We start from the raw sequence: 16765 nt of genomic DNA on the forward strand, positions 1-16765 counted from the left end.
TGTTCACTTAAAACTGTTAAGTATCGTGGTGCATTCAAAGTTATTGTAAAAAGTAATTTTTTATTAAGTATCGGTTCAGGCACCGTTTTATTACCATTTTAAAAGTTTAGCACCGGTATCGGAAAAGTCTCTTAATTTATTTTCCAGCTCCTACCACGTGAGTCGTCTCTGTGTAACGAGAGTTTTTCCTGCGTGTCTCTACGAGGTGTAACATCAGACAGCCAATCATAGACATTATTAGATCTTGGAAGAAGCATGCTGCATGCTTATTGGCTCAGAGATTTACTCCTTAAGTAATGAAATTGGGTATTAAATGACGAGGCATTTTTCAATGCTCGATACTTCAGAGACATAAAAAAAGTCGATTGCCTAAAAAGTATTACGTTTGGTACCCAGCCCTTCTGATCTGACGATAACCTCGGTGCTTGTAGACCAGGGATGTCGGACTGGGGGTGGAAATGGGAGTACCCAAAAAGATGCTAGAATGAATAGCTGTGGATGCGGTGGAGGTGCCCATAGAGAATGCCTTTCTACAGGGCCCAGAATGTTGTGCTGTGGACACATGGTAAATGTTGTCCAAACACAAGCAGCTGTACAGGAACTGTAAAGTGTGAAATCCGGAAGGAAGTATTTGATCAAACATGAACAAAAATCTGAATCTAACCACACAGTTAACGCCAACGTTTAGCACCGATTGAGCCGTTTTGTTGCTATGGACACATTTCAGTTGGTACCACACACACATTGAGGTTCGAAGTTCTTTTTGCACCCATGTTGGACATTTTCATTCCCACTCAGGTCTGAGCCGGGCCAGCTGCTTTATGTCCTGTTTTGAGTGCGTTAGCATTTCATCGCCAGCCCGCCTGTTCACACAGTCCCACTCTCTCTCTCTCTCTCTCTCTCTCTCTCTCTCTCTCTCTCTCTCTCTCTCACACGAAGTGTGCCGTGTTGTCGGTCCAGTTGGGATGCAGCGGCAGGCCCAGCAGCGCAGCAATGCTGACTTTGAGTACCCTTGGAGTAGCGAATAGGCTGCGGCTACTTTGTTGCAGAGTTACCAGCCAGCTTAGTGCCTTTAAACAGATTATTTGCCGGGCATTAAGTCTTTGTTTGATTAGGATAATTGATAGCGTGGCTTAGAGCCCCGCACTTCTGCTCCGTCAACGCTGAAAAAAAGAACACAGGCTTTACTCTCTGTGTGCTAATGCAGTTTGTCAGCGGTGAGGGTATACTCGAAGTGCGTCAGTGTTTAATAAATGCTAATGTTGAATAAACATAAAATGTTCCTGTCATCCATCAGCGTGGCGTTGTTAGCCTCTTCCCTTTGGCTCTGACAGGGGACGTCACGGGGAGGAATTCACTCTCATCTGTTTTATTTGTCCATGTAATCAGATTCGTGGGAGCGTATTGGTTTTTATCTTGGATTTAAAGCATGAGCATTACACATTGACAGATAAATACTTCCAGTGAGATTAGTTGGAACATATTGAACATGCTGGAGACAGGCCTCACTGTTTACCCTCTTTGCCCCATCATTTGTCTGTCTTTTTTTTTTTTTTTCTTTCTTCCTTTTTCTGCTGTAGCTGTGGTTGTATTTTTGACCACCAGCACGACGAGATGGTTTACACAGTGATTTGTGTTCGTTTTTTTTTTTTTTTCCTGCTGCCGGGCTGCGTTGTTGTGCCAACATTTTCTGCTGCTTCACACTCTCGTTCCCTGATCCAAACCACTTGATTATTCCTCATCAAGGACGCATTTCAACAGTTACAGAGTCCAGAAATCACCCGCAACGGACGCGTGAACAGGATATATAGGATATATGTATACTGTATAGCATATATTTCTTTTTCCAAGGCATTTCAGTCCGTGGTAGAGAGTGACAGTGAGAGAGAGAGAGAGAGAGAGAGCGGGGGAGGATTTGAAGTAAAGGTCAAAAGCAGGATATTTCACATTATGTGCCATCACACAGTGCAGTGTGCAGATGCGTGTGTGTGTGGAGTTCTAGCAGTGAGGATGTGATGGCCCCATCCTTTAACGATGGATGTTTTAGGCTACATTTACATTGCTACGTTTTGGTTTTCAAGCGGAGTTTGGAGCCAAAAGCGATCTCCGTGCACTAGGGCTGTCCCTAACGATAATTTTTGTCACCGATTAATCTAACGATTATTTTAGTCTGTTTAGTCGATTGATCTAACGGTTATTTTTCCGATTAGTCGATTAATCTAACGATTGACTAGCATATTATTCTAAAGGTTCTCTGAACTGAGCTTTGGAGAATCAGTATTTTTACTTAAGTACTTGACATAAAACTTAAAATGGCTATGACATGGATTTCTTCCATTACTGGAGTAATATGCAGTCAAGACAATCACTGGCAAATGTGTTTTGCATTAGTGTGAGGCAAGGAAAATGATCGAAACGCAGGGCTCCTACGAAAGTGACTTTGTGCGTTGGTGTGTGTGTCGATCTCTTTAAGAGAATAGCAGGGCCGGCGTGTGTGTGTGTGTGTGTGTGTGTGCGTGTGGGAAGTGTGTGGTAGAGCGGTGAGAGAGTGATGGTGATTAGCCAATGGCAGTACAGACTCTAGAGTCTAGGGCTGCACGATAAGAGGAAAATATGCGATATGCAATAACGTTGTGAATATAGCGATAACGATATTACTTGTGATAAATAAAGAGATATTAAAGTGTTCTTGGTTCTGCATTTCTGCTGCTTTCAGTTTTCTGCTAAAATACAACAAATTGCTTGTTGAACTAAAGAAAAACGAAAGGAAATTGCCAACCTACTTTTTTGAACCAATTGGACATTGAATTGAATATATAAGGCGCCACTAAAAAGAATGACAGTTTCTTTTCAAAGTGTCTATCGCAATATGTCGCAGCAGTTCGCGATATGTATATCGCGTCTGTTAATATTGCGAAGACGATAAAAAACGACATATTGTGCAGCCCTACTAGAGTCATAGTGAGAGAAAGCGTCTGCCCTTAACATGGGCTGCAATGGGAAATTGGCATCACCGATTTCAGTATTTTTCAATACATTTGTCAGACTTTGTGTTGCAATTTGTGAAAGATTCCCCAACCCCTCTTTTTTCTCCCAAAATGCTTGTACTATATCATTTCTATCACAACTACTACAACTACTACTACTACATACCGTAACGCCCTGCAGTGCCCTGCTATGCCATAAACTACTAAAACTACTGATCCATTATCTTTATTATGACTATTATTGCCACTGTTCATCACACCCCATTCGGGACCATCAGACACCGCCTACCAAGAGCCTGGGTCTGTCCCAGGTTTCTCCCTAAAAGGGAGTTTTTCCTCGCCACTGTCAAACTAAATGCTTGCTCTTGGGGAAATTACTGGAATTGTTGGGTCTTTTGTAAATTATAGAGTGTGGTCTAGACCTACTTTATCTGTAAAGTGTCTCGAAATAACTCTTATGATTTGATACTATGAATAAAATTGAATTGAAATACTACTGCTACTACCATTTAACATACTGTTATGAAGCGATAAAATATTCATAACGTAAATGTCAGAATAAAGCAAAGTGTGCTGCTGTATTGAACAAGGTGAAAACATATTTTTTTTTTTTTTTTTTTTCACAAGGTGCCAAAAAGGTTAGTCCACTCACAACTTGGACTAAAGTTGGAAAAACATGGTACAAATATTGCAGTCCTCGAGGTTGATTTAGAATTTCTATTTGAGTGAAAACAATGAGAGTTGTGCTGAGAGTTTAGATGTCTGCAGCATAGCAACATAATTAATCTCATTCTGTTGCTATGCTATGGTGTCATGTTGTTGATACATACAGCTACAGGTTTTCAGAATTGTGTGCGATATATATATATATATATATATATATATATATATATAGCTGCTTGATTATGAAATGATTTAATTTTAAAACAGTGAAAGACTGAAACAAATCGACAGTGAAAACACTCTGAACTGTGAAATTCCCCTTCATACTTTTCCTGTTTGAACTTTTTTTTCCCCCCATTCAGAACAGAATGCAAAATAAGAGTTTAGTTGCAAAACGTAACGTGCACAATAATCGCTTTTCTCCATTACTCGTTATTTTTGTGATCGGGAATTCAATTAATTGTACAGCCCTAGTGCATAGTTCCATTTTTTTGTGTGTGTATACAATGGAGGAATGTTTTTTTCTCCAGGATATCAGTTCGTAATACTGCAATATATATATATTGCAATACCTTCATTAGTGGGGCCACAGGCTCAATCAGCAATGTGTTTCCTCCTCCAGTGATAGATAGAGAACAGACATTTATTGAAATGAAAAATCTTTGAGATTAAAGCTTTGAGTAAGAATGGAAATAGCAGATTGTAAAACAGAACACTCCACTACAAGCCAATTGATTGCTGCATTCAAAATGTTACGCATTATGCATAACTCTCGAAATGCATGAATGCTTTCACATACACATATTATTGCTCTTCCATTATATCCATACACATCCACTTACAGACATGGATTTTTACTCAAGTCGTGGACATGTATTTTCACTTTCAGACCCACTTGTTTTATATTATAAAGAATAAATGGATCTAGCACGAAAATGTATGTAGCAATACAATAAGTGTATGTAAAATAAAGTATTGTAAGGTATTTTATTGTGTAACCTGCCAGTGAAATACCTTACCTTACCTTGTGCTCAGCTTAAGCATAGGTAATATTTGTGGTACTCACCATTGTGGCTGTAGGATGTCCAATATGTGGTAGGGCACTGGTGCATTAGTTTCTCATTTGATATTTGATACAGCATTGTGCAATACATACGTTATAGATCACAGCATGATTTAACGGGAAATGTGCAATCTGTGTAGAATTAAGTGCAATATGAGGGGGGATGTGCAGCGGGTTCTCTTTCTTCTGTGTGGGGAAGGTTGGGGGGGTCTTGTGTGAGGTTTATTGAATGTTTATTGAACGCATATGGATGAGATAATGTATGCTTATGTGTCTGTTGTGTGTTTACGTGCGATGCGTCGCCCTCATGGGTCGACTTTTGAGCGTGAAACGTTGAAAATAGTACTTTGACAAAAAGAAAAAATCCTAACTCAAGGGCCACTTAAGCTTTCGTGGCGCTTTCAACTGTAAGCTCGTCGTGTGTGGTCAGTGTTGAGTTGCACTGCAGTAGTATTGTAGTAACGAATTGTAGTTCTCTGCAGTTCAAGCGCTGAGAGTGAACTTTTGAGTTAAAGGTCATTCTTTTACATGTTCTTGTTTGCTGCCGGACCCCTCCAGGACCACTTCCCTCAGGCGCCCCCATTTCCAGTCCCCGCTACATGTGTAAAGTACATATTATCAATATATAGCCAATGTCACGCACTTGGAGAAGATTATCCTTTTTTTCTCTCTCTCCCCCCCCCCCCCACCAACACACACACACTCCGCTACCCATCTCTCCCTGCTGCCGTGATAAATTCCTCCTTGGGCCCGCCGTTCCTGTTATCACGGCGGTAACAGCTCGCTGATCAGTAATTCATTTTTCAGACCTCTGCATACCAATTACCAAATGAAGGTTATTATCGGGACTTTGCGTTTGCCCTGCACGAGTGCCGTGCAGAATGCTGAGAGATGAGACGAGGCGTTAGAAGAAACGAGGGTCAGCGCCATTCAGAGAGACATTAACCGTCCCCTGTCCCCCGCACCATCCCCCGCGCTCTGTCTCCGCGCCGGCCTCTCTGCTGGTTTTTTGGCTTAGCGCGAGACATGTTGACACACTTTGTTTTGATCCCGTGTCGAATACTAAGATACCGTACTCTGGAGCCGGAACCATGCCTCATAACTCACGGCGACTGTTTGCTAGGATGGAAATGGACTGTTTTTATATAGCGCTTTTCTAGTCTTAACAACTACTCAAAGGGCTTTAACATAGTACAGGAACCATTCACCATTCAGGAGAAAAGGGTTGGACAAGATACATAGAGGAGAGATAAGGGCGTTACCCGCAACCTTTAATTTATATTTTAAGCATGGCCCCTGATCTCTGTGTGTGTGTGTGTGTGTGTGTGTGTGTGTGTGTGTGTGTGTGTGTGTGTGGTTTACAGCTGAAATGTTTTTATCTCCTGATTCGATAGAGACTGTCTAATGTGCCAGGGAAACATGTAATTTCAACCTCTAATTTTGCCAAAATGTCAAGAAATATCAAGATGTCTTAATCTGGCTTTGTGGCAGAATAACCCTCCCTCTGTCTTTCTTCCTCTGCGTGTGTGTGTGTGTGTGTGTGTGTGCGCGTGCGTGTGCGTGCGTGTGTGTGTCTCTCTTATCTCTCTGACAGTCTAAATGCCACATTTCCCGTTCCCATTTTGAGAATTAACACAGCATCCATTTTGTAATGGAAGCAGAGCTCCGTGTCCTCCCTCGCACTATTTTCTTTTTTGTTGTTGTTGTTGTTGTTGTTGCTGCTGCTGCAGTTGCCCACAATGCATCACTCCCTGCCCGCCCAGGTGTGCTGATACATTAAGTCGGCGCCCAGCGTGCATTCCGGTCGCGCCCCCCGTCACATGAGTTGTTTCCTCCCATGTAAGAGGCCGTATTAAAACGTAATGTGATGGTGTATTTATGGCATGTTGGTTAATATTTAATAAGAAACCCTCTCGTTAGGCGTCTGGGCACTTTTCCAAGCTGTTAGTGACGGCAAGCCAAATTAATCCGCTTTGTAACAAAGCGAATTCCCCCCTTTGCTGACCGCCACAGACACACACACACACACACACACACACACCCTCTGCTTACTGGGGCGGCAGCAGACCTTAGTCTAATCAGTCTGTATTCAGAGGGATTAGTATCAGATAGCCCGAGCTGGACAGTTCAGATTGTAGCCCCAAACAGTGGCTCAGACACACACACACACACACACACACACACACACACACACACACACACACATCAATCGGATTTAGCTTTCAAAATACATGCAAACACGGGATCTAGGCCCGACTGCAAAAAACATATGGGGCAATGAAAACACAATTTGGCTTAAGGCTTACACTCGGCCTAAATAGCTGTGCTGAACAGCTAACATGCCTGTTAGCTCTGCTCCCCCTCTCTGCTCTCTGACACCAGGGGATTTTCTCACAGAGAATTCCAGCTGTTAAAAAAAGCCTCCCAAATAATTACTCCACATGAAAGCGAGCACACTCAAAACTAGTTTTTGGGTCGTACCTGTAGCCAGCCTTTCATGGAGGACAATAGACTGAAGACCGGGACAGGGGCAGGCTGGGTAATCCAATGCTACTGAGTTTGTGGTTTGGTTGATCTAATGCCCAGGTTAAAAGGAGCATGGGCACACAACGCACGCACACACACACACACACACACACACACACACACACACACACACACACACAGTAGGGCTGAACCATATGAGGAAAATATGCGATATGCGAATAACGTGATAACAATATCACTTGCGATCAATAAATAGATATGAAAGTTTTCTCAGTTCTGCCTTTCTGCTGCTTTCAGCATTCTGCTAAAGTACAACATATTGCCTTTAAGGAAATCATTTCCAACATTGTTTTATTGAAACAACTGCACACTGATTTTAATATAAAAAGGCGACACTAAAAAATGTCATATGCCTTTCGCGATGTGGTTATTGCGCCAGTAGATATCGCGATGACGATACAAAAAATATACGATATGTTGTGCAGACCTAACACACACACACACACACACACACACACACACAAACTCTCTCCCTTTGTCGTATACATCCCGGCCACCTTTTCTAGGGGAGCTTTTCTTTGCAGCTGCATGTTGGTGCGCGTAAACGCCTGCAGCTCACACACAAACATCCAAAGACCTGCGATTGAAGACCGATTCGAGGTCTCAGCCACAGGCGCTCCGTCTGCTGAGCCAAACACTGAAAATAACATTCACAATAGTCACCATTAAGGTCACGTCTTAAGTGTTTTTTCCTAGGAATGTTGGCAACCCTGGGGAGCCGGGGGGAGTTTACACTCTACAATGGAAGTAGTGTACTTACTAAGTACATATAATCAAGTATTGTACATAACAACACGTTTGTGGTACTTCTTTTAATTGAGTTGAGCGTTACCGAGTGTGGTGTAGACCTACTCTATCTGTAAAGTGTCTTGAGATAACTCTTGTTATGATTTGACTAGGGGTGCAGCTAACCGTTATTTTCACAGTCGATTAATCTGTCGATTATTTTCTTGATTAATCGATTCGTTGTTTGATCTATTATAAAATGTCAAAACCTGGTGAGAAATGTGGATCAGCGTTTCCCAAAGCCTAAGATGACGTCCTCCTTTGTCCAAAACTCAAAGATATTCAGTTTACTGTCACAAAAGGAGAGACGAAACTAGAGAATATTCACATTTACGAAGCTTGAATCAGAGAATTTTTTTTTTTAAATGACTCAAACCGATTAATCGATTATCAAAATAGCTTGCGATTAATTTAATAGTTGACAACTAATCGATTAATCGATTAATCGTTGCACCTCTAGATTTGACGCGATGAGTATAAAATGGAATTGAACTATATGTTCAGGTTATTGACCACATTAGCAAACACGGAGTCACTTCTCCAAAAAAAAAAAAAAAAAAAAAAAAACATATTTTACACAATGGATTTCACTCGGAAACAACAAGAAATGACACATTGTGTGTAACACTTTGAAATACTTTAGAATGAGAACATTAAATCGTGATTTGAATCCGTTATTAAATCTGCCTGTTTTATTTTTCTTTACTGCTAATTCAATACATGTGCTTGGTTGTAGTGCAGCAATCTGCTTCACTCCGTTTCGGTTCCTGATTCCAGAACATTCCACAAACATTTGAAAGTTACAGCTCTCACTCACTGGCTGAAAGAATTCTCCTTTGGAATAAAATGGGTCTCAAATGCTTAAATAATCGAAATGACTTATTGAGGCTGATGTTTGTTGTTTTTTTTTTGCAGTGAAAGTGTTTTTAAAATCCTTTTGATGCGGATGCATTTACACATGTAACCTTCATGCTTTTAGCGCTTTGACATTCTTTCTGAAAAGAAAGAAAAGCTCAACTGTAGCTCCGCCTGACGTGGCAGAAAAGCCGGTGCCTACCAAACAGCGTTGCATGATATTACATGTTTCACCAGTAAGCTGACCGAAATGCCTATAATATCAAACATAAAACAATCATGTCTTCTATGTAACGTCTTAGTCTCAAAAAAGGAACCAGCAATTGTAGCTGTTAGATAACTATAGTAAAGAGTATCTCGGGTATAAAGTCAAATTGCATATGACCACAACATTGAAATTATACATATCTCTGTTCATACACTGTGCTTCCATAATATAATATAATAAAATCTCTTCCGCACAAAGTTACTTGACTGAAATGAGGAGTTACATAACCTGATCATATGTTTTTGTAATTAATACATAATAAGTAAGTAGCTCTCAGAGAAATGTACTGCAGTGAAAAGTACCGATAGTTATGTAGAAGTAGCATCAAATGGAAATACTCAAGTCAAGTACATGTACCTTGTAAATGAAGTAGATATTGTAGATACATTTTTTTTTTTTTTTTTTTTTTTTACAAGGAGTTATGCTTTCACAAAGAGCACCCAGCAGTCACTTTGTTCCACAGCCCTTCACTGTGTGTGTGTGTGTGTGAGAGAGTGAGAGTGAATGAGTGTGTCTGTGTCTGTGTGTGTGTGTGTGTGCGTTAGCAGAGTTTGTTTTTTTTTATATCCATTGTGCGGGCGGCTTTGATCTGAACGATCGGGAAACAGAAAATCCTGACGTGCGGAATCAAAGAGCAGGTTTCATACATACATATCGTGAAAACATTGTGGCAATACGTCAGATCGTGTCGTGTGTGTGTCTGTCTGTGTGTGAGCGCGCGTGTGTGTGTGTGCGCACAGGTATCATGTTTCCTCTTTGTCTTGATTGTTCAAGAAGCTCTAAGGACCAAAACACCTCTCTGCTGTTTTTCTCCTCTCTCCCTCACCCCCCTCCTTCCTTCCCTCCCTCCCTCCCTCCCTCCCTCCCCTACAGGCGCCGACCTTTTCTCTAACTGCACGGAGGAGTGTAAGGCGCTGGGCCACTCGGATCGCTGCTGGATGCCGAGCTTCGTGCCCTCTGACGGGCGCCAGGGCCCGGACTACCGCAGCAACCTGCACGTGCCCGGCATGGACTCGGTCCCGGACACAGAGGTATTTGAAAGCCCCGAGCAAACGGCCGATAAGTCATTCTCCACCTTTGGCAAAGAGACGCCTCTCAGTCACCAACACCTCCACCTCCACCACCACCACCACCACCACCAACACCTCCACCACAACCCTCTCAAAAACCATCACCTCAGCCACCACCAGGGCTCCTTACAGGGGACAGAGTTGGAAGCCTTTGTGCCTAGCTCCAGAGCGCCTTATAACCCGGCTTATTTAAGTGAGTATTGTGTTGCCCGCCCCAGCTCTCGGATCTGGTGATCCAATTAGGTGAAAACATAAAAAAAAAAGATTCCAAAATTCAATTTTCTCTCCTGGATTGGCCGGAGCAAGGAAAAGGAAGCGTGAAATTCATTTCAGGTCTGACCCCCCCCCCCCCCCCACACACACACACACACACACACCCACTCCCCCCCTGTCCTGCTAGTGTTTAACTAACTCTTCCCTCTTTCTCAGGCATCTCTATTATCCCCGACTGGGATGATCTTATCTTCCCTCACCTGCCGTTTCAATTCACTCCCCCACGCACACACACACACACACACACACACACACACACACACACACACACACACACACACGCACACACACGCGCACACACACGCGCACGCACGCGCACGCACACATTGCCTGCAGCAATGATTGGCCTGTTGGTCTTTCCAAATTAAACATGCCAAAAGCAATTATGTTTTATAGGGTTACTTTGATGTGTGTGGAGATGTTAGCTCGGAGAAGCCTCTGTCTCATTATAAAAATAAAAAGGAAGAACGAGCGGCTGCTGTAATAGAAGTGACACTGGCCCTCTCACAATGCTCGGCAATGGAAAAATAGCAGTTTTGAATCAGTTAAGGAAAAGAAAAGAAACGGCAGGCAGCGAGCCTGGCGTCTCTTCTCATCCGGTAGACGTCATTGCGCCGGAGCCCAGGATCAAACAACCGGTTTTAAAACATTTGGAGGAGGGGAAAAAAAGAAAGAAAAGAAAGAAGAAGGGAAATTGTCTTCCCCAGGAATGACTGTTTCTAAACTCTCATTCAAAGGGCCACAAAGAGATACATCCTCAATCGCTGCAATTTGGTGATAATGCTTAATTATAATTCTGTCACGCGGCGCCTGAAGAGGCTCCCCCCCACCTTCCCTCACCATCCGACACAGCGAGCGGGAATTATCAAAGTGTCAGAACGCAGCGCTGCTTCCCTCGCCGCCGTCATTACAGACCACGGCGCACTGTTCCGAGCAGCAGGGACCATTATCCCCCCCCCTCTCTCCTTTGATTAATGTTTTATCCATTTGCTGTGCTGCGTTTTATTTTGGGGGTTTAATCCTTGATCAAATAGTTTGTGTCGACAATTTTTTCAATGTTTTTGTCCCGTTTTTTGATTTTTTTTATGTCGCCTTTTTCGAATATCTTTTGGACCATTTTGTTTTGACATTTTTGTTGCCTTTTCAAGTATTTTTTTTTTTGGGGGGGGGGGGGTGATTTCTTTTGAAATTTGTAATCGCTTTTTTTAGTTTTCTTTTTTTCAAGTTTTTGTCGCTTTTTCCGACGTGCTAAGTGAAGGGTCTGGACAAAACCCACGATTTTTTTCATCTGATTTCTATACCTACTTATACTAATACAATTTTTTTTTACAAATTTGGTTTTTGTCTCTTTTCTCCCTCCATGCAGACATGTCCCGGGATCTCCCTATATAGTTGGAGATCTCAACCCCCCCAATGTTGAACCCAAAGTTACGCCCTTTAGATTGTATTGATTGCTATGAGGAACTACGGCAATGAAGTACACGTAGAATAAAGATCAATTAACCCTCCTGTTGTCTTATGGCGCTGACACACAAACCTGACAATCGGTACCGTACCGTCGTCCGTCGGAGGAGCTGTCGGCCTTCATTTTGGCCGACCTGACTTGCTGGGTCGGGGGGCGGGCAGTCAGACTTAATGACCAATCTGATTGGTGGAGCGCTAACCCCGGGAAATGGCGAGCGGGTTTAGTGACGGATGCCTCTCAAAATCTGACGAAAATCGTTTTAAACTGACCTTTGTCAATCTGAAATGGAGACAGATTCAGCAACTGCACGGCCTGCATATTTCTCGCTAAAAATGTTTTCACAAACACGTTTCGGTGAACTATTTCGAACAAGCCGCCATTACTATCGGCTGGAGAAGCCAGACCCACGTTCGACATTTCCGCTTTTTTATTTTTTGTACGCGCAGAATGTACGCTTATGTCGGCATCGCTTCAGTGTGTTCCCGAGGCCCTTTTTGGACCTTGCCTTTTCTGCCGATGGTCGGCCGTCGGATTGTTGAGTCAGGGCCTTTAGGGTCAAATTAGACCCGTTTTTTGAAAGACTCTGTAACAGAAATTTTGGCTTTCTTTCAACCTAATTGCCCAAAAATAAATAACACGGATGGATGGTGGCTGAAAACGCTCTTCACAAGTCAAATGAAAGGTTCCGCTCAATACTTGCATTGACTTTTGGGTGTTTTTATTCAATTTTATAGCTTCAGCCTGACTAAACTGAACGTCTTAATGTAAGTAATCAACCGGGCAAGTGTCATGGTGATATCTCTTAGCTAACAGAATAATGTTTTCAACATTATCAATAAATGAATTGGCATCATCAATCAAAAATACAGTAATGCTGCATGTGCATCACAGATAGTTACATTCCAAGCAGGTTATATTGACATGATGCTGATTACAGCAGTAATGTAAGTCAGCAGTACTTGGGGAAATACAGAATAAGCAATCTTTAATTATTGGTGTACAAAATAAACATGTAAGTATATAAGTTGTAGTGATGTAAAGCAATGACAAGAATATATTTTAACACCATCGAATGAAATATAAGAATAACACGACATGTCCAATGCACTTATGATGTAATAAAAAATACAGCAACGTTGCAGCAGTGACAACGCCTGTCGTCGCTGTCGGGCAGAAACCTTGTATCTCCGTATTCCGTCATTTTGAATTTTTTTCATAAGTCAATGCTATTGGTCACCCTTTACATCTCTGTGTGTTTTACACATATGTAAACAGTGACAAGGCAGTTTGACTGCGTCTGCGGTTAATGGCTCAATATACAGTGCCTTGCGAAAGTATTCGGCCCCCTTGAACTTTTCGACCTTTTTGCCACATTCCAGGCTTCAAACATAAAGATATAAAACTGTAACTTTTTTGTGAAGAATCAACAACAAGTGGGACACAATCATGAAGTGGAACGAAATGTATTGGATATTTCAAACCTTTTTAACAAATAAAAAACGGAAAAATTGGGCGTGCAAAATTATTCAGCCCCTTTACTTTCAGTGCAGCAAACTCTCTCCAGAAGTTCAGTGCGGATCTCTGAATGATCCAATGTTGACCTAAATGACTAATGATGATAAATAGAATCCACCTGTGTGTAATCAAGTCTCCGTATAAATGCACCTGCTCTGCGATAGTCTCAGAGGTCCGTTTAAAGTGCAGAGAGCATCACGAAGAACAAGGAACACACCAGGCAGGTCCGAGATACTGTTGTGGAGAAGTTTAAAGCCGGCTTTGGATACAAAAAGATTTCCCTAGCTTTAAACATCCCAAGGAGCACTGTGCAAGCGATAATATTGAAACGGAAGGAGTATAAGACCACTGCAAATCTACCAAGACCCGGCCGTCCCTCTAAACTTTCAGCTCATACAAGGAGAAGACTGATCAGAGATGCAGCCAAGAGGCCCATGATCACTCTGGCTGAATTGCAGAGATCTACAGCTGAGGTGGGAGACTCTGTCCATAGGACAACAATCAGTCGTATACTGCACAAATCTGGCCTTTATGGAAGAGTGGGAAGAAGAAAGCCATTTCTTAAAGATATCCATAAAAAGTGTCGTTTAAAGTTTGCCACAACCACCTGGGAGACACACCAAACGTGGAAGACGGTGCTCTGGTCAGATGAAACCAAAATCGAACTTTTTGGCAACAATGCAAAACGTTATGTTTGGCGTAAAAGCAACACGGCTCATCACCCTGAACAAACCATCCCCACTGTCAGACATGGTGGTGGCAGCATCATGGTTTGGGCCTGCTGTTCTTCAGCAGGGACAGGGAAGATGGTTAAAATGGATGGGAAGATGGATGGAGCCAAATACAGGACCATTCTGGAAGAAAACCTGATGGAGTCTGCAAAAGACCTGAGACTGGGATGGAGATTTGTCTTCCATCAAGACAATGATCCAAAACCTAAAGCATAATCTACAATGGAATGGTTCACAAATAAACATATCCAGGTGTTAGAACGGCCATGTCAAAGTCCAGACCTGAATCCAATCGAGAATCTGTGGAAAGAACTGAAAACTGCTGTTCACAAACGCTCTCCATCCAACCTCGCTGAGCTCCAGCTGTTTTGCGAGGAGGAATGGGCAAAAATGTCAGTCTCTCGATGTGCAGAACTGATGGAGACATACCCCAAGCGACTTACAGCTGTGATCGCAGCAAAAGGTGGCGCTACAAAGTATTAACTTAAGGGGGGCTGAATAATTTTCCACGCCCAATTTTTCAGTTTATTATTTGTTAAAAAGGTTTGAAATATCCAATAAATTTCGTTCCACTTCATGATTGTGTCCCACTTGTTGTTGATTCTTCACAAAAAATGACATGTTTGAAGTCTGAAATGTGGCAAAAGGTCGAAAAGTTCAAGGGGGCCGAATACTTTCGCAAGGCACTGTATATTACATATATTATATCATATTTCAAATAAGCCTCTTTCCTGAAAAACAACGGTTTGGGACGTACAAGCTTTTCACCCGACGGCTATGATATTTCACAATGAAGGCAAGAAAACGTGAACAGAAGATGTGAGGACTTGATGTAAAAAACATCTCCACTTTGAAATGATTATCATTTCTGTTTTGTTTTTTTCCCCTTTCTGCTTTCCAACCTTCAGTTGGATGCACACTGCGTGTGTGTGTGTGTGTGTGTGTGTGTGTGTGTGTGTGTGTTTATTATGGGCTGATGATGCAGCACTCTAAGTGAAGGGCTCCCAATATCGCCGCGTTTCCCACGAACACCGCCACACCGCCGCTCGTTCCTCTCTCAAAGTAGATCACTTTGCCCTTATGCTAATGAGTGCGGGGGTGCCAAGAGGGGGTGGGGGGGGGGGGAGAGAGAGAGAGATAATAGCAAAAGAGGGAACAACAGTCGGAGGAGTGGAGGAAGGGATAGAATGATGATGCTAAGAGGCTGAAGCTCCCTAATCTGATCGAGTCAGCCAGTGATACAAGAGACGCTTTTGTCCGGGGCCTGGCCTGGGGTCGGGTCAGGGTGGGGGTGCAGAGAGGGAGTGGGGGGGGGGATGATAGCCAGATCCCAGTGATTACCGTCATCAAACTTAGACACCATGGAGGCAGAGTGGGGGAGGGAGGGGGAGAAAGAGAGAGGTTAGACTCCAGACTGATAGAGCTGCTGAGCCTCCCTCTTTTGTTGTTGTCCCAAATAAATTGGCCGTGCAACATTCAACCAGCTCCCCCCACTCCAGTGTCACTGTTTCCATACCACCCCCCCCCCCCCCCCACCCCACCCCACCCCACCCCACTTCACAAACATAGTCACACACACATTACTCATGAGCCATTTCACAGGAGTGAATTGAAGCGGCCCAGCTGAGGGATGTGACACTTCCTAGCCCTCGTTGTGCATGTGTGTGTGTGTGTGTGTGTGTGTGTGTGTGTGTGTGTGTGTGCGTGTGTGTGTGTGTGTGTGTGTGCACCCTCGGATTCTGTGTGAATGAGGCCATTTAAGTGGTGTTTTTCTTTCTTCTTTGTTTTCTGTCATTCCTCTCAGACAAACTTGAAACCCCCCTCCCCTTACACACACACACACACACACACACACACACACACACGTAAACAAACAGCTAACCAAGCTTTGTGTTTGTCTCTGCTTCTTGCAGCGAGGAAAAGGGTTTGCTAGCTCTTTCCGCGTGGACATACCGGACACCGCGTGACTTTGCACAATCGCTCCCAGAAGACCAAGGCTATAAGAAAAAAGGCATCAAGTGTTCAACCCCATTTTGCCCTCAGCCCCCCCCCCCACACCCAGCAACCAAATTGAAAATGAAAAACACACTCGACTACACACAAAAAAGAGGAACGACCCTGCATCCTTAAATTTCTCGGAGCACTGCCGGAGGCACCCCACTTTAGGGATTTGGAGACGGGTTGGACACGGGGGGGGGGGGGGTGGATGGGTGCAGGCAGGTAGATGGATAGCCTTACTGGGAGGACGGCCATTGTCTCAGCAGGACTGAGAAACAAACAGAGGAGGAGGAAAGGAGAGCGACGACGGACGGAGAGGTGAAACTGGACACTGATCTCTCCGTCCTTTTTCCAATCTGCGTGTGCCTGTTTACAGCACTGATGTACTCACCGGAAACCAAGACTACACGTGTACTGAAAGACAATTCCCAAAAAAATTAAAAAATAAATAACGAGAGCCACCCAGAAAAACCGCCACTGAGCCCTTTAGGCGTTTGTACTCGCAGAGAGACGCCAAATTGTACAGGAGAATCTTTGTGCATTT

The 16765-nt window shown here is 43.2% G+C and overlaps 1 protein-coding gene across 1 annotated transcript in view; it reads left to right on the plus strand.

The window, feature by feature from the left end:
• Positions 1-16244, plus strand: part of pcdh10b (protocadherin 10b) — a 28765-nt gene extending 12521 nt beyond the window's left edge. The window contains 2 exon segments of the mRNA XM_028589518.1: positions 10043-10432; positions 16137-16244. Coding sequence (XP_028445319.1) covers positions 10043-10432; positions 16137-16156 — 410 coding nt within the window. The 3' untranslated portion in view covers positions 16157-16244.
• Positions 16245-16765: the final 521 nt, after the last annotated feature.

This window comes from Perca flavescens, chromosome 10 (assembly GCF_004354835.1).
Source record: "Perca flavescens isolate YP-PL-M2 chromosome 10, PFLA_1.0, whole genome shotgun sequence".
Taxonomy (NCBI): Eukaryota; Metazoa; Chordata; class Actinopteri; order Perciformes; family Percidae; genus Perca; species Perca flavescens.